The sequence below is a fragment of the Salmo salar genome, chromosome ssa22 (assembly GCF_905237065.1).
Source record: "Salmo salar chromosome ssa22, Ssal_v3.1, whole genome shotgun sequence".
Taxonomy (NCBI): domain Eukaryota; kingdom Metazoa; phylum Chordata; class Actinopteri; order Salmoniformes; family Salmonidae; genus Salmo; species Salmo salar.
In genome coordinates, this window is record NC_059463.1 from 53986208 (window position 1) to 54013028 (window position 26821).

Consider the following 26821-nt stretch of genomic DNA (forward strand, 5'->3'; position numbering starts at 1 on the left):
GTTTTTTTCTGGTTAAAAATCACTGCAACCAGTTCTCCATCCAAAAGTTTTATGCTGATTATTTTTTTTTAATTACTTAACCTTTATTTAACTAGGCAAGTCAGTTAAGAACAAATTCTTATTTACAATGACAGCCTACACCGGGAAAAGCCGGACGACGCTGGGCCAATTGTGCGCCTCCTTATTGGACTCCCAATCACAGTCGGTTGTGATGCAGCCTGGATTCAACCAGGGTGTCTGTAGTGACACCCTGGCGTGACATTTTATAACCGTGTAAAACTCTCTAGGACAAGACAACTTTTATCAATATTTTCACCAGTTTTTATATATATTCACCAGTATTTTATGAAATGCTAATTAGCTGCTAATGTGGCTATCACAAAGAACTACAAATGCCATGATGATCTGGACGAGACTGCCGAATCAAGGAAAATGTAAGAATTTCTGGATTAACTATCTAATGTTAGCTAAATGTAGTAATTCATAAATTGGCTACATTTCTTTAAATTGACAATTCTGTGAACGGTCTTGTGCAAGTTTTAAATTGACACAATACCTGTTGGCAAAGGTGTCAGCTGGAGATGAAGTGCGGGAGCTTGCAGGGAGTTGTAGTCTTGCATGATGTCTACTTTGATGCTAATTAGCATTTTCGAAATTGAGAGTAAATAGAGCCGAATATATTGATAAAAGTCACCTTGTCCGAGAGAGATTTAGATGGATATCAAAACGTCACGCCAACGTAAGCCTACACGAAACACAGGCTTATTTGAAGTGTTTCTGAAATTCCCTATATGGAAAAATGAATGGTGGAAAACTATTTGTATTTATTAGAGATCCCCCTGGCAGCTGCTACTCTTCCTGGTGTCCAAACACATTAAGGCACTTACATTACATATCAAACAAAAGATAAAACAGTACATCATATAATAGTATTACAACACTACAGATCTACAATACAAAATGTATAATACCACCATACAACAATATTACAATGTACGTGTGTGCTAGCGCTTGTGTTCGTATGCATGTGTCTGTACCTTTGTGTGTGTCTCTTCCCAGTCTCCGCTGTTCCATAAAGTGTATTTTTATCTGGGGTTTTTTTCAATCTGATTCTACTGCTGGCATCAGTAACCTGATGTGGAATAGAGTTCCATGTAGTCATGGCTCTATGTAGTACTGTGCACCTCCCATAGTCTGTTCTGGACTTGGGGATTGTGAAGAGACCTCAGGTGGCATGTCTTGTGGGGCGTGCATGGGTGTCCGAGATGTGTGCTAGAAGTTTAAACAGACAGCTCGTTACATGCAGCTTGTCAACACTTACAAAAACAAGTAGTGATGAAGTCAGTCTCTCTTCCACTTTGAGCCATGAGAGATTGACATGCATATCATTAATATTAGCTCCTTGTGTACTTTTAAGGGCCAGCTATGCTGCCCTGTTCTGAGCCAATTGTAATCTTTGTGGCACCTGACCACACTACTGAACAGTAGTCCAGGTGCGACAAAACTAGAGCCTGTAGGACCTGCCTTGTTGATAGTGTTGTTAAGAAGGCAGAACAGCGCTTTTTTATGGACAGACTTCTCCCCATCTTAGCTACTGTTCTATCAATATGTTTTGACCATGACAGTTTACAATCCAGGGTAACTCCATGCAGTTTAGTCACCTCAACTTGCTAAATTTCCACATTATTCATTGCAAGATTTAGTTGGGGTTTAGTGAATGATTTGTCCCAAATACAATGCTTTTAGTTTTGGAAATATTTAGAGCTAACTTATTCCTTGCCACCCATTCTGAAACCAACTGCAGCTCTTTGTTAAGTGTTGCAGTCATTTCAGTCACTGTAGTAGCTGACATACATAGACACACTGGCTTTACTCAAAGGCAGTGACATGTCGTTAGTAAAGTTTGAAAAAAGTAAGGGGCCTAGACAGCTGCCCTGGGGAATTCCTAATTCTAACTGGATTTTGTTTAAGAATTAAAGAACACCCTCCACCCAATTAAAGAACACCCTCTATGTTCTGTCAGACAGGTAACTCTTTATCCACAATATAGGAGGGGGTGTAAAGCCATAACACATACGTTTTTCCAGCAGGAGACTATGATCGATCATGTCAAAAGCTGCACTGAAGTCTAACAAAACAGCTCCCGCAATCTTTTTTATCATCAATTTCTCTCAGCCAATCATCAGTCATTTGTGTAAATGCGGTGCTTGTTGAATGCCCTTCCCTATAAGCATGCTGAAAGTCTGTTGTTAATTTGTTTACTGTAAAATAGCATTGTATCTGGTCAAGCAGCCTTTTTTCCAGAAGTTTACTAAGGGTTGGTAACAGGCTGATTGGTCAGCTATTTGAGACAGTAATGGGGGCTTTACTATTCTTGGGTAGCAGGATAAATGTTGCTTCCTTCCAGGCCTGAGTGCACACACGTTCTAGTAGGCTTAAAATTAAGATATGGCAAATAGTAACCATTTCCCTGTTTGACCTAGGTTTAGGGGTATTATGACACCTCCACAATCTGATGTAGACTAGCCTATCAGCACAGTTGCCTACAGCGGCAAGTGCCAAATCCAGGGCTGCGTTCAGTAAAGTTTTACGTTCTGGAACATTCAATAGAACGGAAACAGTGCTGTACTGAACGACCAGTTGAGAAACGGTGAGGGGTTTGGATGTGGGTTAGGGAATGCTGTCAGTATGGCCACTACCCTTTTAAATACATCCCTCATTGCTTCAAGCCACACCCACCAAACGGTAGCAAACGTATCTCAAAGTCTGTTAAAGAATGTACAATAACGTTTTGGGGAAACGTGTCGTTCAACACAACCGGTTCGGTAATGTAGCAAACGTTCAAGCGAACTGAACGCACCTCAGAGTAGGTACATATTTTTTACGTGAACTACTTAATCACACACAGACTTTATTTGATGGAAACACATTCCTGGTGGGAAAATGTTTTAAGAATATTCGCATGAACATCTGTTGCCAATTGGATGGAAACCTAGCTACTGTCTGCATGTAAATCAGAGCAGAGCATTGCCCTCTGAAGTCTCACTGTTGACATTCTGTAACCACGTTTCCATCCACAATTTTTATGCCAGTAAGTCATACTATATATATATAAAAAAATCTTAATAGCTGTGATGGAAACAGGACGTTTCGGTACAATTTTATAAATGCCGACAGATAATTCGACATGGTAGGATCTTATAGTGTCGGTAACATGTATTATGCAAGAAATGCCGGTGAAATCTTCTTTATGCCGAAATATTGACATAATAACCATCATAACAATGTTAACTTGGAGTCATACGATGATATGGTGTGTGGTGCTCCCACTACGACTTGGGGAAGTATGCAATTTATTAGCCTACAGGTTTTTGTGCAATTTCTCTGTTATACTAATCTATAATGAGCTGATCAATGGGCGAACGCCGGCCCCTTACCAAGATGGAAAATGGATGGAAACCTAGCTTGTAATACTTGTCTGACAGATGCTTATTATGCCACCTCTCTCCTTGACTTCCCAAACCCCGGCCTGGTCTGCTTGGTCTGGTCTGCCTTGTAAGCGTTCCCGGAAGTCTCGCGATGCTGCGCCTCTGGGATTAGAAACTCTGTGGTAGCAGCGTCTGTCACAGCAAACTTGTCTCCACGCAGCCACAGCGCTCAGTTGCAGATAATCGTGAACCGGTGCATCCAAGTTCAGCCGTTTATCACGCCTAGCGGTCTTTACGTCCTAACCAGCCAGACTATTTGCTATGACGTGCCTTCCATCTGTCCGTTACCGCAGCTGAAAAACAACAATCAGACATCTCAATTGAAACATTTTGGAAGTGTTTATGCTGCAGTTATGGCTGGCCTGCATCGCACGCTTATATTTAGTAAGTATTGTTTTTTTATTATGGCAGTTCTGCGCAGCTATTTCAGTGTCGCATGATTGGACACGCGGTCGATTTAGTCTTACTCTTCCATTTGTTGCATTTGGTTATTGAAACATTGGCTGATACAAGATTTTGAATGAATCTATTGTTTCAATTATCATTGCAATTGTTTATTCTCACATGATGATGACTGTGGAATATCAACAGAAGCCATAATAAACCCTGCCATATAGGATTTATAGTGATCATAAGGCTGCTACCGTATTTTCCAAAGCAATATCCACAGACGCATAAAACTGTCAACATCATTCTAATGCCCAAGAGGCCTGCATGTATGGAAGGAAAGAAACATCCATGTAGGCTCAATCTATCATTGGCAACAAACTGCTTTGTTGAAGTGAGGTTCATTATAAGTGCACTGATTGTTGCAATAGAGTGAATTGAAGAAGACCTGTGTTTGAATTTGAAACCTAAATCTGTCCAAGTAAGAGAAGTGTCATTTTAGTGAATTTACAATAATGTTCTAAGAACATTAAATAATCGTTATTTGAATTTAGTTCTTTAACCTTTTCATAATCTAGAATCATGACACGCTTCATATGATCATCTAGAATCATGACACGCTTCATATGATCATCTAGAATCATGACACGCTTAATATGATCATCTAGAATCATGGCACGCTTCATATGATAATCTAGAATCATGACACGCTTCATATGATCATCTAGACTCATGGCACGCTTCATATGATCATCTAGAATCATGACATGCTTCATATGATCATCTAGAATCATGACACGTTTCATATGATCATCTAGAATCATGACACACTTCAGATTGTAATCTAGAATCATGACACACTTCAGATGATCATCTAGAATCATGACACACTTCAGATTGTAATCTAGAATCATGACACACTTCATATGATCATCTAGAATCATGACACACTTCAGATGATCATCTAGAATCATGGGCTCCCGAGTGGCGCAGCGGTCTAAGACACTGCATCTCAGTGCTAGAGGTGTCACTACAGACCCTGGTTCGATTCCAGGCTGTATCACAACCAGCTGTGATTGAGTGGCGCACAATTGGCCCAGCGTTGTCCGGTTTAGGGTTTGGCCGCAGTAGGCCATCATTGTAAATAAGAATTTGTTCTTAACTGACTTGACCAAGTAAAAAAAAATAACAAAGAAAATTAAACATGCTTCAAATGTTAATCTAGAATCACGACAATCTTCAGATTATAATCTAGAATCATCACACGCTTCACCTGTATGCCTATCAAATACGCTATTGGTTGAAATATTTTTGTATAATGGTTACTGTTCAAAACTGTGAATGAAGCATGTCTGTAGACAACTGGAAAGCAAGCTTTAATGTTGATAAAGTAGTGCTAGAGACTAGTCCAGGTCAAGAGAGGGCTATTCATTCTGATATTGTGGCTATGCTCTTGCAGCCTGGTAACTGATTACAGTTGATTACAGAAAGGATCTTTGCGAAATAAATACATTATGACACCTTTTCTATTTCTTTCAATGACTTTCAATTCAGCTGTGAAAAAAGACAGAGAGCACTATGTTGACAAACCAAATGATGACCACCAATCAGAGAGCACTATGTTGACAAACCAAATGATGACCACCAATCAGAGAGCACTATGATGACAAACCAAATGATGACCACCAATCAGAGAGCACTATGTTGACAAACCAAATGATGACCACCAATCAGAGAGCACTATGATGACAAACCAAATGATGACCACCAATCTGAGAGCACTATGATGACAAACCAAATGATGACCACCAATCAGAGAGCACTATGTTGACAAACCAAATGATGACCACCAATCAGAGAGCACTATGATGACAAACCAAATGATGACCACCAATCTGAGAGCACTATGTTGACAAACCAAATGATGACCACCAATCTGAGAGCACTATGTTGACAAACCACATGATGACCACCAATCAGAGAGCACTATGTTGACAAACCAAATGATGACCACCAATCAGAGAGCACTATGTTGACAAACCAAATGATGACCACCAATCAGAGAGCACTATGTTGACAAACCAAATGATGACCACCAATCAGAGAGCACTATGATGACAAACCAAATGATGACCACCAATCAGAGAGCACTATGTTGACAAACCAAATGATGACCACCAATCAGAGAGCACTATGTTGACAAACCAAATGATGACCACCAATCAGAGAGCACTATGTTGACAAACCAAACGATGACCACCAATCAGAGAGCACTATGATGACAAACCAAATGATGACCACCAATCAGAGAGCACTATGATGACAAACCAAACGATGACCACCAATCAGAGAGCACTATGATGACAAACCAAATGATGACCACCAATCAGAGAGCACTATGATGACAAACCAAATGATGACCGCCAATCAGAGAGCACTATGATGACAAACCAAATGATGACCGCCAATCAGAGAGCACTATGATGACACACCAAATGCATTTCATGGATCCTTTTTGTCTTCTTCTAATGCCTCTTAAAGGGGAAGTAATACACCCAACCATGTAAATGTGTTGGGCATCTGGCATGTATTGCTTGAGACATTGTAAACAGTCATGGCATGCCAACGACAGATCTGGGACCAGGTAACAGACATTGTAAACAGTCATGGCATGCCAGCGACAGATCTGGCACCAGGTAACATCCCTTCACCAGATCCAGTTGAATAATTTCATAGTTTTCGTAGTTTGTATTATTGTCTCTCATATTCTCATAATAGCCAACGAGAATATGACTGATATTACCCTGTTGTTCTCTACCACTGATATTACCCTGTTGTTCTATATGACTGATATTACCCCCTTGTTCTATATGACTGATATTACCCGTTGTTCTCTACCACTGATATTACCCTGTTGTTCTATATGACTGATATTACCCCGTTGTTCTCTACCACTGATATTACCCCCTTGTTCTCTATGACTGATATTACCCCGTTGTTCTCTACCACTGATATTACCCCCTTGTTCTCTATGACTGATATTACCCCCTTGTTCTCTATGACTGATATTACCCTGTTGTTCTCTACCACTGATATTACCCCGTTGTTCTCTATGACTGATATTACCCTGTTGTTCTCTACCACTGATATTACCCCCTTGTTCTCTATGACTGATATTACCCTGTTGTTCTATATGACTGATATTACCCCCTTGTTCTATATGACTGATATTACCCCGTTGTTCTATATGACTGATATTACCCCCTTGTTCTCTATGACTGATATTACCCCCTTGTTCTCTATGACTGATATTACCCCGTTGTTCTCTACCACTGATATTACCCCGTTGTTCTCTATGACTGATATTACCCTGTTGTTCTATATGACTGATATTACCCCGTTGTTCTCTACCACTGATATTACCCCCTTGTTCTATATGACTGATATTACCCCGTTGTTCTCTACCACTGATATTACCCCCTTGTTCTCTATGACTGATATTACCCCCTTGTTCTATATGACTGATATTACCCCCTTGTTCTATATGACTGATATTACCCCCTTGTTCTATATGACTGATATTACCCCGTTGTTCTATATGACTGATATTACCCCCTTGTTCTCTACCACTGATATTACCCTGTTGTTCTCTATGACTGATATTACCCCCTTGTTCTATATGACTGATATTACCCCCTTGTTCTATATGACTGATATTACCCCCTTGTTCTATATGACTGATATTACCCCGTTGTTCTCTACCACTGATATTACCCCCTTGTTCTATATGACTGATATTACCCCCTTGTTCTATATGACTGATATTACCCCCTTGTTCTATATGACTGATATTACCCCCTTGTTCTCTACCACTGATATTACCCCCTTGTTCTATATGACTGATATTACCCCCTTGTTCTATATGACTGATATTACCCCCTTGTTCTATATGACTGATATTACCCCCTTGTTCTCTACCACTGATATTACCCCCTTGTTCTCTACCACTGATATTACCCCCTTGTTCTCTACCACTGATATTACCCTGTTGTTCTATATGACTGATATTACCCTGTTGTTCTATATGACTGATATTACCCCCTTGTTCTCTACCACTGATATTACCCCCTTGTTCTATATGACTGATATTACCCTGTTGTTCTATATGACTGATATTACCCCGTTGTTCTCTATGACTGATATTACCCCCTTGTTCTATATGACTGATATTACCCCCTTGTTCTATATGACTGATATTACCCCCTTGTTCTATATGACTGATATTACCCCCTTGTTCTCTACCACTGATATTACCCCCTTGTTCTCTACCACTGATATTACCCCCTTGTTCTCTACCACTGATATTACCCTGTTGTTCTATATGACTGATATTACCCTGTTGTTCTATATGACTGATATTACCCCCTTGTTCTCTACCACTGATATTACCCCCTTGTTCTATATGACTGATATTACCCCGTTGTTCTCTACCACTGATATTACCCTGTTGTTCTCTATGACTGATATTACCCCCTTGTTCTCTACCACTGATATTACCCCCTTGTTCTATATGACTGATATTACCCCCTTGTTCTCTATGACTGATATTACCCCCTTGTTCTATATGACTGATATTACCCCGTTGTTCTATATGACTGATATTACCCTGTTGTTCTATATGACTGATATTACCCCCTTGTTCTCTATGACTGATATTACCCCCTTGTTCTATATGACTGATATTACCCCGTTGTTCTATATGACTGATATTACCCTGTTGTTCTATATGACTGATATTACCCCCTTGTTCTATATGACTGATATTACCCTGTTGTTCTATATGACTGATATTACCCTGTTGTTCTATATGACTGATATTACCCCCTTGTTCTCTACCACTGATATTACCCCCTTGTTCTCTATGACTGATATTACCCCGTTGTTCTCTACCACTGATATTACCCCCTTGTTCTATATGACTGATATTACCCCCTTGTTCTCTATGACTGATATTACCCCCTTGTTCTCTACCACTGATATTACCCCCTTGTTCTCTATGACTGATATTACCCCCTTGTTCTCTATGACTGATATTACCCCCTTGTTCTCTATGACTGATATTACCCCCTTGTTCTCTATGACTGATATTACCCCGTTGTTCTCTATGACTGATATTACCCCGTTGTTCTCTATGACTGATATTACCCCGTTTCTTCTCTATCACTGATATTACCCCGTTGTTCTATTGGTCCAGTGCTGTGACCTACTGTAGAATACATTTGGGTTCTAGCACAGGCCCAGACAGAACAAGGACAGCACTTCTGTACAGTATAGGCCTCTATCTCTCCAACTCCCTCGCTTCACCAGCTCTGTGATATGCATTTACCTCAACACATTGCCTTCCTCTGCACTGGCTGGCTGGCTGACTGGTTGGCTGGCTGACTGGCTGGCTGGCTAGCTGACTAGTTGGCTGGCTGGCTGGCTGATTGGCTGGCTGACTGGCTAACTGGTTGGCTGGCTGACTGGCTGGCTAGCTGACTAGATGGCTGGCTGGCTGGCTGACTGGCTAACTGGTTGGCTGGCTGACTGACTGGCTAGATGACTAGTTGGCTGGCTGGCTGACTGGCTGGCTAGCTGACTAGTTGGCTGGCTAGCTGACTGACTGGCTGACTGGCTGGCTGGCTGACTGGCTCACAACATGAGGAATGATTCAATATCCAAAATACTGTAACGCCGATGTTCCGCCAAATTGCAATAACCTTGACTGAATGCTACTTTTATACAAGAAGCTGGCTATGGAGGGACAGAGATATTAAGCCTTATTCCATGGTTATTTACTATGCTGATAGAGATATTAAGCCTTATTGCATGGTTATTTACTGTGCTGATACAGATATTAAGCTTTATTACATGGTTATTTACTATGCTGATAGAGATATTAAGCTTTATTACATGGTTATTTACTATGCTGATAGAGATATTAAGCCTTATTGCATGGTTATTTACTGTGCTGATACAGATATTAAGCCTTATTACATGGTTATTTACTATGCTGATAGAGATATTAAGCCTTATTACATGGTTATTTACTATGCTGATAGAGATATTAAGCCTTATTACATGGTTATTTACTATGCTGATAGAGATATTAAGCTTTATTACATGGTTATTTACTATGCTGATAGAGATATTAAGCCTTATTACATGGTTATTTACTATGCTGATAGAGATATTAAGCTTTATTACATGGTTATTTACTATGCTGATAGAGATATTAAGGCTTATTACATGGTTATTTACTATGCTGATAGAGATATTAAGCTTTATTACATGGTTATTTACTATGCCGATAGAGATATTAAGCCTTATTACATGGTTATTTACTATGCTGATAGAGATATTAAGCCTTATTACATGGTTATTTACTATGCTGATAGAGATATTAAGCCTTATTACATGGTTATTTACTATGCTGATAGAGATATTAAGCTTTATTACATGGTTATTTACTATGCTGATAGAGATATTAAGCCTTATTACATGGTTATTTACTATGCTGATAGAGATATTAAGCTTTATTACATGGTTATTTACTATGCTGATAGAGATATTAAGGCTTATTACATGGTTATTTACTATGCTGATAGAGATATTAAGCCTTACTAAATGGTTATTTACTGTGCTGATAGAGATATTAAGCCTTATTACATGGTTATTTACTATGCTGATAGAGATATTAAGCCTTATTACATGGTTATTTACTATGCCGATAGAGATATTAAGCCTTATTACATGGTTATTTACTATGCTGATAGAGATATTAAGCCTTATTACATGGTTATTTACTATGCTGATAGAGATATTAAGCTTTATTACATGGTTATTTACTATGCTGATAGAGATATTAAGCCTTATTACATGGTTATTTACTATGCTGATAGAGATATTAAGCTTTATTACATGGTTATTTACTATGCTGATAGAGATATTAAGGCTTATTACATGGTTATTTACTATGCTGATAGAGATATTAAGCTTTATTACATGGTTATTTACTATGCTGATAGAGATATTAAGCCTTATTACATGGTTATTTACTATGCTGATAGAGATATTAAGCCTTATTACATGGTTATTTACTATGCTGATAGAGATATTAAGCTTTATTACATGGTTATTTACTATGCTGATAGAGATATTAAGCCTTATTACATGGTTATTTACTATGCTGATAGAGATATTAAGCTTTATTACATGGTTATTTACTATGCTGATAGAGATATTAAGGCTTATTACATGGTTATTTACTATGCTGATAGAGATATTAAGCCTTACTAAATGGTTATTTACTGTGCTGATAGAGATATTAAGCCTTATTACATGGTTATTTACTATGCCGATAGAGATATTAAGCCTTATTACATGGTTATTTACTATGCCGATAGAGATATTAAGCCTTATTACATGGTTATTTACTATGCCGATAGAGATATTAAGCCTTATTACATGGTTATTTACTATGCTGATAGAGATATTAAGCCTTATTACATGGTTATTTACTATGCTGATAGAGATATTAAGCCTTATTACATGGTTATTTACTATGCCGATAGAGATATTAAGCCTTATTAAATGGTTATTTACTATGCCGATAGAGATGTGTAGCTGTTTATGCTTCTCCATCCTGCATTTCACTGACTGCTTCAGAAGGAACCAGGATAGGGTTCTCTTCTACCTCTGACATCCAGACAGATATCAGACCTATCCTGAATAAGACAGATATCAGACCTATCCTGAGTCAGACAGATATCAAACCTATCCTGAGTCAGACAGATATCAAACCTATCCTAAGACAGACATCAGACCTATCCTGAATAAGACAGATATCAGACCTATCCTGAGTAAGACAGATATCAGACCTATCCTGAATAAGACAGATATCAGACCTATCCTGAATAAGACAGATATCAGACCTATCCTGAATAAGACAGATATCAGACCTATCCTAAGTCAGACAGATATCAGACTTATCCTGAGTCAGACAGATATCAGACTTATCCTGAGTCAGACAGATATCAGACTTATTCTGAGTCAGACTCATATCACACCTATCCCGAGTCAGACAGATATCAGACCTATTCTGAGTCAGACAGATATCACACCTATCCTAAGTCAGACATACCTATCCTGAGTCAGACTCATATACACCTTTGTGTATGAGTTTCTGTCCACTTTCCCACCAGCTCACAGTTTTCTGCTGTGAGCAATGTGCACTGCTGGCAGCCATGCCAAGAGACCAGGGACTATAAATCTTACTACTACCCACAGTTAAAGCTACCTAGCAGCCTACGCAGTGCTGCAAAGTCAGCCTCTGTCTGTCTGCAGCCCAGCCGTCCTCCTACAGCAAGCAGCCAGCATCCTGGAACCCATGCAGAGCAGGTAGAATAGTAATTAATCATGCTATTCACCCTCATGAATGCACATTTTAGGACAGATAACTGATTGATTACTGATGGAGATAACAGTATAATGACCCAAACCATTCACATGCACACTGACACTGACACGTGTGGTTTCGCTACTTCATCCTTGTAAAGGAAATGAAGGATGTCCAATGTGATGCAGTGATTGTAAAGGATATGAAGGATGTCCAATGTGATGCAGTGATTGTAAAGGATATGAAGGATGTCCAATTGTGATGCAGTGATTGTAAAGGATATGAAGGATGTCCAATTGTGATGCAGTGATTGTAAAGGATATGAAGGATGTCCAATTGTGATGCAGTGATTGTAAAGGATATGAAGGATGTCCAATGTGATGCAGTGATTGTAAAGGATATGAAGTATGTCCAATTGTGATGCAGTGATTGTAAAGGATATCAAATCAAATACAATTTTATTGGTCACATACACTCGTTGAGCAGATGTTATTGCGGGTGTAGTGAAATGCTTGTGTTCCTAGCTCTGACGGTGAAGTAATATCTAATATGTAATATATAACAGTTTCACAACATACACTCAATACACACAAATCTAAGTAAGTCATGGATTAAGAATATACACTACCGTTCAAAAGTTTGGGGTCACTTACATATGTCCATGTTTCTGAAAGAAAAGCACATTTTTTGTCCATTAAAATAACATAAATTGATCAGATATACAGTGTAGACATTGTTAATGTTGTAAATGACTATTGTAGCTGGAAACGTCAGATTTTTTATGGAATATCTACATAGGCGTACAGAGGCCCATTATCAGCAACCATCACTCCTGTGTTCCAATGGCACATTGTGTTAGCTAATCCAAGTTTATAATTTTAAAAGACTAATTGATCATTAGAAAACCCTTTTGCAATTATGTTAGCACAGCTGAAAACTGTTGTTCTGATTAAGAAGCAATAAAACTGGCCTTTAGACTAGTTAGGTATCTGGAGCATCAGCATTTGTGGGTTCGATTACAGGCTCCAAATGTCTAGAAACAAAGACCTTTCTTCTGAAACTCGTCAGTGTATTCTTGTTCTGAGAAATGATGGCTATTCCATGCGAGAAATTGGCAAGAAACTGATGATCTCGTACAATGCTGTGTACTACTCCCTTCACAGAACAGCGCAAACTGGCTCTAACAAGAATAGATAAGGCGGGGCTTTACCTAGCAAAGACTTATAGATGACCTGAAGCCAGTGGGTTTGGCGACGAATATGTAGCAAGGGCCAGCCAACAAGAGCATACAGGTTGTGGTGGTGGGTAGTATATGGGGCTTTGGTGACAAAACGAATGACACTGTGATAGACTGCATCCAATTTGTTGAGTAGAGTGTTGGAGGCTATTTTGTAAATGACATCGCCAAAGTCAAGGATCGGTAGGATAGTCAGTTTTACGAGGGTATGTTTGGCAGCATGAGTGAAGGAGGCTTTGTTGCGGAATTGGAAGCCGATTCTAGATTTCATTTTGGATTGGAGATGCTTAATATGAGTCTGGAAGGAGAGTTTACAGTCTAGCCAGACACCTAGGTATTTGTAGTTGTCCATATATTCTAAGTCTGAACCGTCCAGAGTAGTGATGCTAGTCGGGCGGGTGCAGGCACCAATTGGTTGAAGAGCATGCATTTAGTTTTAGTTTTAAGATACCGTAGAATAGTATAGAGTACAGTTTACACATATGAGATGAGTAATGCAGATACAGAGACATTATTAAAGTGGCTAGTGTTTCATTTCCTTAAAGTGGCCAGTGATTCCTAATCTATGTCTATAGGCAGGTAGTAATTTAGTTCAATTACCTTTGCTTTCTTAGGTACAGGGACAATGGTGGCCATCTTAAAGCATGTGGGGACAACAGACTGGGATAGGGAGAGATTGAATATATCTGTATGAAGGATGTCCAATGCGGTGCAGTGATTGTGAGTGCACCTACAGCAGACAGCAGGATCCTGGAAACTATTGAGAGCAGAGAATAGTCATTTATCATGCTATTGACCACCATGATGGGGAGACGCCTGTGAAAATCCTGTGATACAGATAACAAAGTAGCTGGAACCTGTGTCGTTCTACTACATGTCATTCTACAAACACACACACACACACACACACACACACACACACACACACACACACACACACACACACACACACACACACACACACATACACATGCAGGCACACACACACACACACACACACACACACACACACACACACACACACACACACACACACACACACACACACACACACACACACACACACACACACACACACACACACACACACACACACACACATGCAGGCACACATACACACCACACACACTCACGAAGACATGTGTGTGGGCTTCAACTAAAGATGAAGAATCACACACAAAATCAATGTCCAGTGGGGTGCAGAGCAGCGATTGCACATGTGAAGGATGTAGTGGGAATCAACTTTTATACCTGCTGTAAGTTTGATTTGATACTCCACATGATTCCCCTGCAACAAAGGGCTCCCGAGCGGCGCAGTGGTCTAAGGCACTGCATCTCAGTGTTTGAGGTGTCTCTACAGACACCCTGGTTCGAATCCAAGCTGAATCACAAAGAATTTGTTCTTAACTGACTTGCCTAGTTAAATAAAGGTAAAATAAACAATTGGCTGCTATGTGATCCAGTGAACAGAGGGAATCTGACTGCAATAGAGAGAGATTTAGAGGGAATCTGACTCCAACAGAGAGAGAGATTTAGAGGGAATCTGACTCTAACAGAGAGATTTAGAGGGAATCTGACTCCAACAGAGAGATTTAGAGGGAATCTGACTCCAACACAGAGATTTAGAGGGAATCTGACTCCAACAGAGAGATTTCGAGGGAATCTGAGAGAGAGATTTAGAGGGAATCTGACTCCAACAGAGAGATTTAGAGGGAATCTGACTCCAACAGAGAGATTTAGAGGGAATCTGACTCCAACAGAGAGATTTAGAGGGAATCTGACTCCAACAGAGAGATTTAGAGGGAATCTGACTCCAACAGAGAGATTTAGAGGGAATCTGACTCCAACAGAGAGAGATTTAGGGGCAAGAGAGAATTGGATCAACTGAAGAAGCAAAACATTTTGCACAATCAGTCAGGGATCATCCTAAAATCCTGTTCCAAGTAAAGAAATAATTATCAAGAGTATCAATTTGATTTAATCCACATTGACTATAATTGATGCTGTGCTTGTTGCTGTTGTTTATGAGTAGTGTCCTTTCACATCACATATTGGTAAATGAAATGACGTTGAAAGTAAAGTTTTGTGAGTGGTAAAACTCCATAAACATGGTCATAGTGGTTGTTTTGGAATGTCTGAGGTGGAACTGCGTTAGAACTGTCAAATCCACAAGTGGCTCCTGGCATTTTACCTAAAACGGACATTGTAATTGGCTGCAGGGAGTCGCATTAACAGAACACGGCCTGGTTTACACGTTGGAACACTGGAATGTGAGATGTAATCTACACCTCCATTAGGAACACTGGAATGTGAGATGTAATCTACACCTCCATTAGGAACACTGGAATGTGAGATGTAATCTACACCTCCATTAGGAACACTGGAATGTGAGATGTAATCTACACCTCCATTAGGAACACTGGAATGTGAGATGTAATCTACACCTCCATTAGGAACACTGGAATGTGAGATGTAATCTACACCTCCATTAGGAACACTGGAATGTGAGATGTAATCTACACCTCCATTAGAAACACTGGAATGTGAGATGTAATCTACCTCCATTAGGAACACTGTAATGTGAGATGTAATCTACACCTCCATTAGGAACACTGGAATGTGAAATGTAATCTACACCTCCTTTAGGAACACTGGAATGTGAGATGTAATCTACACCTCCATTAGAAACACTGGAATGTGAGATGTAATCTACACCTCCATTAGGAACACTGGAATGTGAGATGTAATCTACACCTCCATTAGGAACACTGGAATGTGAGATGTAATCTACACCTCCATTAGGAACACTGGAATGTGAAATGTAATCTACACCTCCATTAGGAACACTGGAATGTGAGATGTAATCTACACCTCCATTAGGAACACTGGAATGTGAGATGTAATCTACACCTCCATTAGGAACACTGGAATGTGAGATGTAATCTACACCTCCATTAGGAACACTGGAATGTGAGATGTAATCTACACCTCCTTTATAATGATAGAAACCCTCGTTATTTAGTTGAATGATTTTTCTATTTTCTATACAGCCTACACTTTTTCCTTCTGAACTTGTAACGTGAGTGGGACGGGTGTGGCAATGATCGCAAGATGGCTTCCAACGCAGTTCCACCTCCAACATTGCCAAAACATCCGCTAATCGGGTGTCTGCTATCGCCAGTTAACGCTTGATTTGATTGGACCTAGGCCATAGTCTTTCTCCTGTGACCTTCAAGTCTTGTCCTTGAAGCTAAATGTAGAATACAGCACTGTTGTTCACGTCAGCCCCTCGGTGATTAAGAGCTGCTTTCCAAATGGCACCCTGTTCCCTGCATAGTGCACTTCTTTTGACCAGAGCCACTATGTAGGTATTGGGGAGTCATTGGGAAGGTACCCAAGGTTAGCCACAGGCGAAGCCATGTGGGAACTTAGAGAGCACAGAGCCAGAGCAGTACTATGATAGTTGGCCAATAGCCCAGTGTAATGGATGTGGTTCAGTGGAACATGTTTCCATGATGCCGTATGTTGCCTGAGACCTGCCTGAAGGCTTGTGTTAGCTCCCTGAGTTTTAGCCTTTAGCTCGGCGGGCTAACACAAGCCGTATGGTGTGACTGTTCAGGAGACATAGGTTCAAACCCAGTTGATCACAGCAGCAGTGTTAGCCCACTGAGCTAAAACCAAGGCATGCTATGTAGCCTACCAACAGAGATGCCAACATAAACCCCTAAGCCCCTAGCCCCCTAAACTCCTAGCCCTTAAACCTCTAGCCCCTAAACCCCTAGCTCCTGTACCCCTAAACCCTTAGCCCCTGCAGACTGGCAAGTTAGCCAGTGGAGGGTTGGGGGTTTCTCGCTTCTGCTAACTTTTATTTATGCATTAGCTGCTGAGAGGAAGAGACCCAGAAAAGTCACTTGCTGCTTGGCACTTGCTTCTGAACATCCGCTCTGGCTGTATCAGTGAAGGGATTTAAATGTTTACTTCTCTGTGAAGCTTTTTATCTTGCAGCTGGGGGGATTGGAGCTATTTAGCTGGTGGCTGGGAGAGATTGGAGTTTTTTTTATCTTGCAGCTGGGAGAGATTGGAACTTTTTATCTTGCAGCTGGGAGAGATTGGAACTTTTTAGCTGGTGGCTGGGAGGAATTGAAGCTTTTTAGCTTGTGGCTGGGAGAGATTGAAGCTTTTTAGCTTGCAGCTGGTAGAGATTGGAACTTTTTAGCTGGTGGCTGGGAGGATGGAAGATTTTTATCTTGTGGCTGGGAGGATTTGAAGATTTTTAGCTTGTGGCTGGGAGGGATTAAAGATTTTTAGCTTGTGGCTGGGAGGGATTGAAGATTTTTAGCTGGTGGCTGGGAGGGATTGAAGCTTTTTAGCTTGTGGCTAGGAGGGATTGAAGCTTTTTAGCTTGCAGCTGGTAGAGATTGGAACTTTTTAGCTGGTGGCTGGGAGGAATGAAGATTTTTATCTTGTGGCTGGGAGGGATTGAAGATTTTTAGCTGGTGGCTGGGAGGGGTTGAAGATTTTTAGCTGGTGGCTGGGAGGGATTGAAGATTTTTAGCTTGTGGCTGGGAGGGATTGAAGATTTTTAGCTGGTGGCTGGGAGGTATTGAAGATTTTTAGCTTGTGGCTGGGAGGGATTTAAGATTTTTAGCTTGTGGCTGGGAGGGATTGAAGATTTTTAGCTGGTGGCTGGGAGGGATTGAAGATTTTTAGCTTGTGGCTGGGAGGGATTGAAGATTTTTAGCTTGTGGCTGGGAGGGATTGAAGATTTTTAGCTTGTGGCTGGGAGGAATTGAAGATTTTTAGCTTGTGGCTGGGAGGGATTGAAGATTTTTAGCTGGTGGCTGGGAGGGGTTGAAGATTTTTAGCTGGTGGCTGGGAGGTATTGAAGATTTTTAGCTTGTGGCTGGGAGGGATTGAAGATTTTTAGCTTGTGGCTGGGAGGTATTGAAGATTTTTAGCTTGTGGCTGGGAGGGATTGAAGATTTTTAGCTTGTGGCTGGGAGGAATTGAAGATTTTTGGCACATACAGTACCATGAGCCTCATTTTTTGCTTTGCTTAGGAGCCTCTGCTTTACACACACACACACACACACACACACACACACACACACACACACACACACACACACACACACACACAAGTGATGTGTTTGAAGAGCCAGCAGAGACAGACAGAGCCACACCAGGAAGAGAACAGTGATGGGTTTGAGTTTTTATCAATGTGACAGAAGTTCTGCCAGCTCCACTGGCTTGTCCTTATCTAACTACAAGCCTCTGTGACTCTGCATATAAAAGCCACGGCTTGGTAAATGGAAAATGTGTTTTGAAGGAATAAACCTCTGTCTTGTCTTGGTAACTCTTTCTGCCATGTGGCTGGGCCGGTGTCCTGGCGTGGTGAAAAAGCCTGTTTTACAAGACTCCGTGACTCTGCATAGAGAAAGCCACGGCTAGGATGGAAAATGTGTTTGGGGAATATGGAATGAACCAGTTTTGGTAGTCTCTCTTAACAGACTGTTAACTTACTCGAGGTAGCTGGCCTGCGCACACAATATTTGGTTCTATGTTCCACGATTGGTATTTCTGTCTTGCCTTTTGGTGACACTTCTTGCCATGTGGTCGGTGACCTGGGCCTGGCCTGGTGACAGAGACACAGGGGATTAAGCTCAGTGTGACACCGTAGTGTAGTAAGCGTGTTCAGACAGTGTGGATTGTGATACTAAGCTGGTTGGACTCTAGGCCTTACTAAGCCATCTGGGACAGGCTGGGGTTAAGACTATGCTGCGGACAGGCAGCAGAATGCTGGGGTTAAGACTAGGCTGTGGACAGGCTGGGGACAGGCTGTGGACAGGCTGGGGTTAATAATAAGCTGGGGAAAGGCTGGGGTTGACTAGACTGGGGTTAAGGAGGCAGGGAAGTGGCAGTAGAGTGCACTAGACTGGAGAAAGTGTCTTAGCAGGTTAAGTGCTTAGTTACCTCATGTCCATCTGTCTCGGCCATGCCAGTGTCCTATCCTGTGGCAAGTCACATACAACAGCTGCTGTAAAATACACACGGGTCGTATAAGACAGTATGTAGCCACAATTTAACACTGTAGAAAAATCGCAGAGAACAAGGCTATTTGACTGCTATTTATTTTTCCAAAAAACGGTTGACAGTGAAAATCTTGTCTTGGTTTATTTCACAGCTGATTTAAGCTGGTACTTACCTGGTATTAACTAAGAACTGTGTGGAAATCTTTCTTTCCTTCACTCTTTCTTTCCAGGCTCCACACTGTTGTTCCTGTTGTCCTGTGACACCCTGTTGAGTGATGGACCACCCACCCTGCTGTCCACCTCCCAGCCCTCTCCTCTGTCCCTCATTGACCTGGACCTAGACGTGGAGGAGCAGCCTGAGATGATGACCGGTAGGTTAGAGAAGCGGGCCAGCAACCAGAGGGTTGCTGGTTCATTACAATATCCGACTGAAAAATCTGGTGGGGCATGGCAACCAGAGCCTCACTTGCATCAGTACCCTCGATGCAATCTCCTGTCGTTGTCGCTTTGAGCAAGGTATTTAACCCCTGAGAAACTGGTCCAAGGAGAGTGTTTGTGTCTTTGGGGTTGGGCTATAAGCAAAATACAAATGTCTGTGGATTGACAATAATAAATCAAGACAGTAAAGTATCATTTTTTTCTCTGTAGTTCCAGGCAGCCCGACCACGGTACCAGGCCTAACCTCACAGGGAAGGGAGACCTCCCAGCAGGACACGTCCCAGGAGTCCTCAGGGTTCTTCAGTGAGGACGGTGAAGACAACAAGCCTCTCCAGTCCTCTGTTAACCTCTGGGACAATGACAGAGACCAAGTCAACATCACTGATCTAGACAGGAAGTCCCTCAGAGGTACGTAGACTATGTATATGACAGTGGTATGTCCTTCCTGTCAGACTTCAGAGTTCCCCTGCTACATCTTATCCATTATTTCGTGCCAAGGACAGGAGAAGGACAGGGAACACCCTTGATAGCGGGAATACATGGCAGCAGGTAACATGTCTCAAACTGCAGCACTAGACACGCTGTAGAAGTGAGTATGGTATTGCTGAAATGGGTATAGTTAGGCTCAGTACTGTTTATTTTGGTAGGCTGGGCACAGGCAGAGCACTGCAGAGAAAGTGGAGTCTGATTCGTTGCATTATGCAGAAGGGGGAATGGGAATATCTTTCACTGCCCAAACAGGCACACACAGGCCAAAGTGGCAGACCTGGGTTCAAATGATATTTGAAATAATTTCAAATACTTGATCTGTGCCTGATTGAACTCGCCTATCTTAAAAGACAAATGGAATAGTCCCAAAACTGCAAATCCCCGCGCACCTGGTACTCCAGGCAGGCTAGAGGAGACACTAAAATATCTGAATGATTTCAGTTACTATTTGAACCCAGGTCTGTACCGTGGTGACAGATGGGATTCCACGCTGCAGATATCGGGTGGAGTCGACTTTCAGGCAGAAAGCATCAGCAGCAGTTTATTCTCTGTAGCCTCTTGTTGTTATGTAGCCTAGCTTAGCCTGGTGGTTCAATCTATAGGAGTTGGCAAGACAGCACAAACACATCTGGGACCAGGCTATGGTTTTGGAACCGAGTCTGTTTGTGTTTTAGCTAGGTCCTCTCTGTCTTTGTTCGTTCAACGTCATGACGAACATGAATGACTCGACAGAGATAGAAGAGTTACAGTGTCTACTGTACAGTACCAGACTCATTGTTATGCCAGTTGTCTTTCAGCATTAGCTCAGTCCTCCTCTCTTTCTTAGTACTAAGCCTCTCTCTTTAACCCACTGAACTCAGAGATCACTGAACAGATGACACAAAGGAATCCATGTGGGACATGCTGTCACTCTCAGTTTTCTATTCCAGGACGATAGGTTTAATCTGTGTCTGGCAAATCGTTTCTAAATGTACATCATGTTTCAATGGGACTGACTGTAATTCTGGGGGGGCTGCCACCCAGCCTATTGTAATCCAAGCAACACTAGTTTCAAGTTTCAAGTTTATTGTTATGTGTGCAAGTACAGTGAAATGCCTTTCTTGCAAGCTCTTTCCCAACAATGCAGTAATCAATATCAGTACAAAAAATATTATTAATATAAAGTAAAGTAGAACAAAAACACATGAGAAATAGAAATAAGAAGAACAGGAGAAATGAAGTAAGCTATATACAGGCTCAGTTCTAGGGCCAGTGCTGATAATGTGACGGGATACTGGACTGGTGGAGGTAGATAGGGGTAAGTGGACTAGGCATCAGGATATATGGTAAACAGAGTAGCAGCAGCGTATATAATGATTGTATGTGAGTGTGTGTGTGTGTATATGTGAGCAAATTAAGTGTGTGTGTGTATGTGTGAATGAGTGTGTAGAGATCTGTGAGTGTGCCCCAAAAAATTGTCAATACATGTAGTCCGTATAGCCCTTTTGTTAGCTATACATCAGTCTTATGGCTTGGCGATAGAAGCTGTTCAGGAGCATGTTGGTGTCAGACTTGCCGTTCGGAAGCAGAGAGAACAGTCTATTGCTTGGGTGGCTGGAGTCTTCAACAATTTTCCGGGCCTTCCTTTAACACCGCCTGGATGACAGGTAGCTCGGGCCCCAGTGATATACTGGACTGTCCGCACCACCCTCTGTAGCGCCATGCGATCGAAGGCGGTGCAGTTGCCATACCAAGTAGTGATGCAGCCAGTCAAGATGCTCTCAATGGTGCAGCTGTATAACTCTTTTGAGGATTTGAGGGCTCATGCCAAACTTTTTCGGTAGGGATTGACATTCCTGTCTGTGTTGTGGATAATACATCTGTCCCAGTCACACTGACACATGTCACATCACAGAGTTAAAGAGCCTTCCTGAGTTAAACCTAATCTGTTACCACATTCCAAATAAAACAACAAGTAATTCATAGGTTATTACTGTGTGTACTAGTAAATACCTGGTCATCTCTGTACTGTAAAATCAAGTACTACCATTTCTTCTTGATTTTTCTCAGGTTACAGTCAAACCCTCTCCCAGTCCTCCACCTCTCCTATGGAGGAACCCAGACAGGGGAACCACACTTCTCCTTTCATGACTGCGATGGAGAACCTGGAGCGGGAGTTATGGGAGATGGAGAGAGAGTCCAGCGGCCTCCCCGTAGAGCTTGGCTATGCCCAGAACCTGGGCCTGTCTAGCACCACCACCATCCCTGTTGCTGACCCGGTGTTTCCTGTAGAATCCACCACCTTAGACCCACAATATGTCCCAGTACACGGGGGCCAGGAATCACCTCCTGGGGACACAGTCGAGGTAGAGGAAGAGGAGATGGATGGGGAGATGAAGAGGGAGAGTCCCACCACTGAGCCTGACGTCTCCATCGCCACCTCCAGACCCACCCTCCCAGAGGTGGGTGTCTTCCCCAGCTTTGGGCCCCTCCAGCCGGACAACACTCATACAGAAGACCGGGAGGAGGTGTTGGAGGAAGAGGATGAAGAGGAAGAGGAGACAGTGGTCCTTGGAGGACCTGGGAGTGACAGGGGAAGAGGAGGGGCCATCTCTCCCCTGACCACGGCCCCCTCTGCTTCTTTGGCCCCCACAGTCGGCTTCACAGAGGAGGGCCAGGAGGAGGAGGAGGAGAGGAGGCAGGAGGAGCAGGAGGTCAAACATGGAGGAACAGAGCTGTTAACAGAGACAGAGCTCTCACAGGAGATACAGCAGGTACAGGTACAGGTATAGGTTCAGGTACAGGTTCAGGTACAGGTTCAGGTACGGGTTTGGGTACGGGTTCAGGTACGGGTTCAGGTTCAGGTATGGGTACAGGTACGGGTTCAGGTACGGGTTCAGGTACGGGTTCAGGTTCAGGTATGGGTACAGGTATGGGTTCAGGTACGGGTTCAGGTACGGGTTCAGGTTCAGGTACGGGTACAGGTATGGGTTCAGGTACAGGTTCAGGTTCAGTTTCAGGTATAGGTTCAGGTTCAGGTACTGGTTCAGGTATAGGTTCAGGTACGGGTTCAGGTACAGGTATAGGTTCAGGTTCAAGTACGGGTTCAGGTACGGGTACAGGTTCAGGTACGGGTTTGGGTACGGGTACAGGTTCAGGTACGGGTTCAGGTACAGGTACGGGTTCAGGTATGGGTACAGGTTCAGGTACGGGTTCAGGTACAGGTACGGGTTCAGGTATGGGTACGGGTTCAGGTAACGGTTCAGGTACAGGTACGGGTTCAGGTAACGGTTCAGTAGTATCTCTCATCTAGTTCAGTAAACTATGATCATATGATGAGTAACCTGAGACCTGAAGACTCTGTTAGCTCCTTGAGGTAATGCCCAAGCTTTAGTTCAGCGGGTTAACACTAAGGAGACTCTAGTTTGAACCCACTCTGTCACACTATTGAACTGTATATTTTGAGGGTTGTGATTGGTTTAACAACCTCATACTTGCTCATATTAACTCCTCTCTTCGTGTAACCACCAGGTGATCTGTGTGGACTGGAGCGATCTGGCTGGGAAGGGCTACATCATCCTCAACATGTCAGACAGCGTTGACTGTGTGAGTACCACAACGTTGAGGACCATAACGTGACTAACTAAACTCAGCAAAAAAATAAACGTCCTCTCACTGTCAACTGCGTTTATTTTCAGCAAATTTAACATGTGTAAATATTTGTATGAACATATCAAGATTCAACAACTGAGACATAAACTGAACAAGATCCACAGACATGTGACTAACAGAAATGAAATAATGTGTCACTGAACAAAGGGGGGGGTCAAATCAAAAGTAACAGTGAGTATCTGGTGTGGCCACCAGCTGCATTAAGTACTGCAGTGCATCTCCCCCTCAGACTACACCAGATTTGCCAGTTCTTGCTGTGAGATGTTACCCCACTCTTCCACCAAGGCACCTGCAAGTTCCCGGACATTTCTGGAGGAATGACCCTAGCCCTCACCCTCCGATCCAACAGGTCCAAGACGTGCTCAAACGGATTGAGATCCGGGCTCTTCACTGGCCATGGCAGAACACTGACATTCCTGTCTTGCAGGAAATCACGCACAGAACGAGCAGTATGGCTGGTGGCATTGTCATGCTGGAGTGTCATGTCAGGATGAGTCTGCAGTAAGGGTACCACATGAGGGAGGAGGATGTCTTCCCTGTAACGCACAGCGTTGAGATTGTCTGCAATGACAAAAAGCTCAGTCCGATGATGCTGTGAAGTTATTTGGATTTTTACGAATTATCTTTGAAAGACAGGGTCCTGAAAAAGGGACGTTTCTTTTTGTGCTGAGTTTACATCATACCGATTTTATAGGACCATAGTAATGCAGCACTATATTGTTGCTGTTTCTTAGACAATTCCCTACAATAATTTCATGCCTACTAGTTGAATCTATAATTGAATCAATATGGCATGATGGGATGCCATCAGATGGTAGCCTGGTTAAACTGTAGTGAGTGTAGTGTTCAGTCTGTTTTTAACCAGGCTAGCCAATTGATTCAGATTAGCTCCATTGTTGTCCTTCACTGTGAGACAAACAGGAGCTAACAGACAGACAGAAGACAGCCCTTTCTGTCCTCTGACAGTTGGTCCTTAAACACAACATCCTCCTCGCCATCCGTCACACCCCCTCCATCACCCAAGAGTCTTCAGTCACCATGGAAACAGCACAAAGCAATGCGATTATAATCAATGTGACCTTTTGGGTTGTCACGCCAACCGCTGCAGAGTAACCAGTAGTACCCAGCAGGGAGGAAGAGAGAAACTCTCAGATCCACAGAACGACATGTTTTGTTTTGGAAACAGCAGCTCCTACACAGGAGTGTGATTAATTCAACACCATACTTGGCAGTATATTGATTTATTAAAACATGCATGCAATGACAACAACAGACAACATCACCACCTGGACTTCTCTTTTATCCTCCACTGTTAAACAGTTGTGTATTTGTTTGTCTGTCTGTCTGTTTACTCTACCCTATCCTCAGTCCCCAGATCGTTTTTGTATCTGCTAGTTACTTAACTTCATAGGAGTTGGTTAAAAGCACAAAGCAAACTGATCTGACAACAACCAGGCTACCTGGTTCACCTGTTTTCACTGTGACCGTGACCTTTGACCTCTCCTGTTGTTGTTATCAGGATGAGATCCGTGTGGAGAGTGGGGACCGGCTCCTGGAGCTGCACTGTTAGAAAAAAGGGTTCCAAAAGGGTTCTTCAGCTGTCCCCATAGGAGAACCCTTTTGGATTCCATGTAGACCCCTCTGTAAAAAGGGCTCTACATGGGGTTCTACCTGGAACAAAAAGGGTTCTTCAAACTGTTCTCTTATGGGGAAAGCCGAAGAACCCTTTTAGGTTCTAGATACATTCTAGAACCTAAACCTACATACATTAAATAACACTTTGAAGAACCCTTTTTGGTTCCATGTAAAACCATTTTGGTTCCAGGTAGAACTATTTTGGGTTCCATGTAGAATCATTTCACATAGGGTACAACATGGAACCCAAAAGGGTTCTACCTGGAACCAAAAAGGGTTCTCCTATGGGGACAACCGAAGAACCCTTTTGGAGTGTAGCTTTTAAGTGTAGAGACAGCCTTCTCTAACTAACTAACTTTTCCCTAACCCTGTGACATCTCAGGATGAGTTCCGTGAGGAGAGTGGGGACCGGCTCCTGGAGCTACTAGAAACAGCCTTCTCTAGGAAGATGGACAGTCCTCAGGGCTCCTGGCTCATCTCTCTCTCTAAACCCACCATGCAGGACCACCAGCTGCTCATCACACTGGCCAGCGAACACGGTAAGAGGACGTCTACAGACATACTGTATAACATCATTGGGTAGGACCTATGGCTGTGTGTAGGACCCAGCTCTGGTTCACTTTCTCCCTTCACTCAAGTTCCAGACCTACTTATGAGCATGTTTCTACTGGAGATCATTAGGGAATGTGGTCCCGTGTGGCTCAGTTGGTAGAGCATGGTGTTTGCAACGCCAGGGTTGTGGGTTTGATTCCCACGGGGGACCAGTATGAAAAAAAAGAACAAAAAACATGTATGAAATGCATTCACTACTGTAAGTAGCTCTGGATAAGAGTGTCTGCTAAATGACTAAAATGTAAATTTTGAGTCAAGTTTTTCTGGAGTGGAGTACAAAACTTGCTTACTTGGGCTTGTGCATATTATTTATTTATTTCTGAAATCTGCCTGTCTTTTAGGAGTTATTGCCACCAAGGATGTGCTGTCGATGTTAGGGGAGATAAGGAAAGGTTTACACAAGGTAAGATGCTTT

General features: G+C 42.3%; 1 protein-coding gene across 5 annotated transcripts in view; it reads left to right on the forward strand.

Moving 5' to 3' along the window:
- Nucleotides 1-2741: 2741 nt before the first annotated feature.
- LOC106583720 (podocalyxin-like protein 2) overlaps nucleotides 2742-26821 on the forward strand; it is a 33081-nt gene continuing 9001 nt past the window's right edge. For 2 of the 5 annotated variants that reach the window (XM_014168250.2, XM_045705632.1), the window contains exons 1-7: nucleotides 3605-3872; nucleotides 19812-19952; nucleotides 20230-20427; nucleotides 22558-23267; nucleotides 24019-24093; nucleotides 26177-26333; nucleotides 26748-26809. In XM_014168250.2, the coding sequence (XP_014023725.1) occupies nucleotides 3842-3872; nucleotides 19812-19952; nucleotides 20230-20427; nucleotides 22558-23267; nucleotides 24019-24093; nucleotides 26177-26333; nucleotides 26748-26809 (1374 nt within the window). In that variant the 5' untranslated portion in view covers nucleotides 3605-3841. Of the gene's footprint in view, nucleotides 2871-3604; nucleotides 3873-19811; nucleotides 19953-20229; nucleotides 20428-22557; nucleotides 23268-24018; nucleotides 24094-26176; nucleotides 26334-26747; nucleotides 26810-26821 lie in introns of those variants that run through there. The other 3 variants (XM_014168253.2, XM_014168252.2, XM_045705631.1) reach the window with 3 other exon arrangements.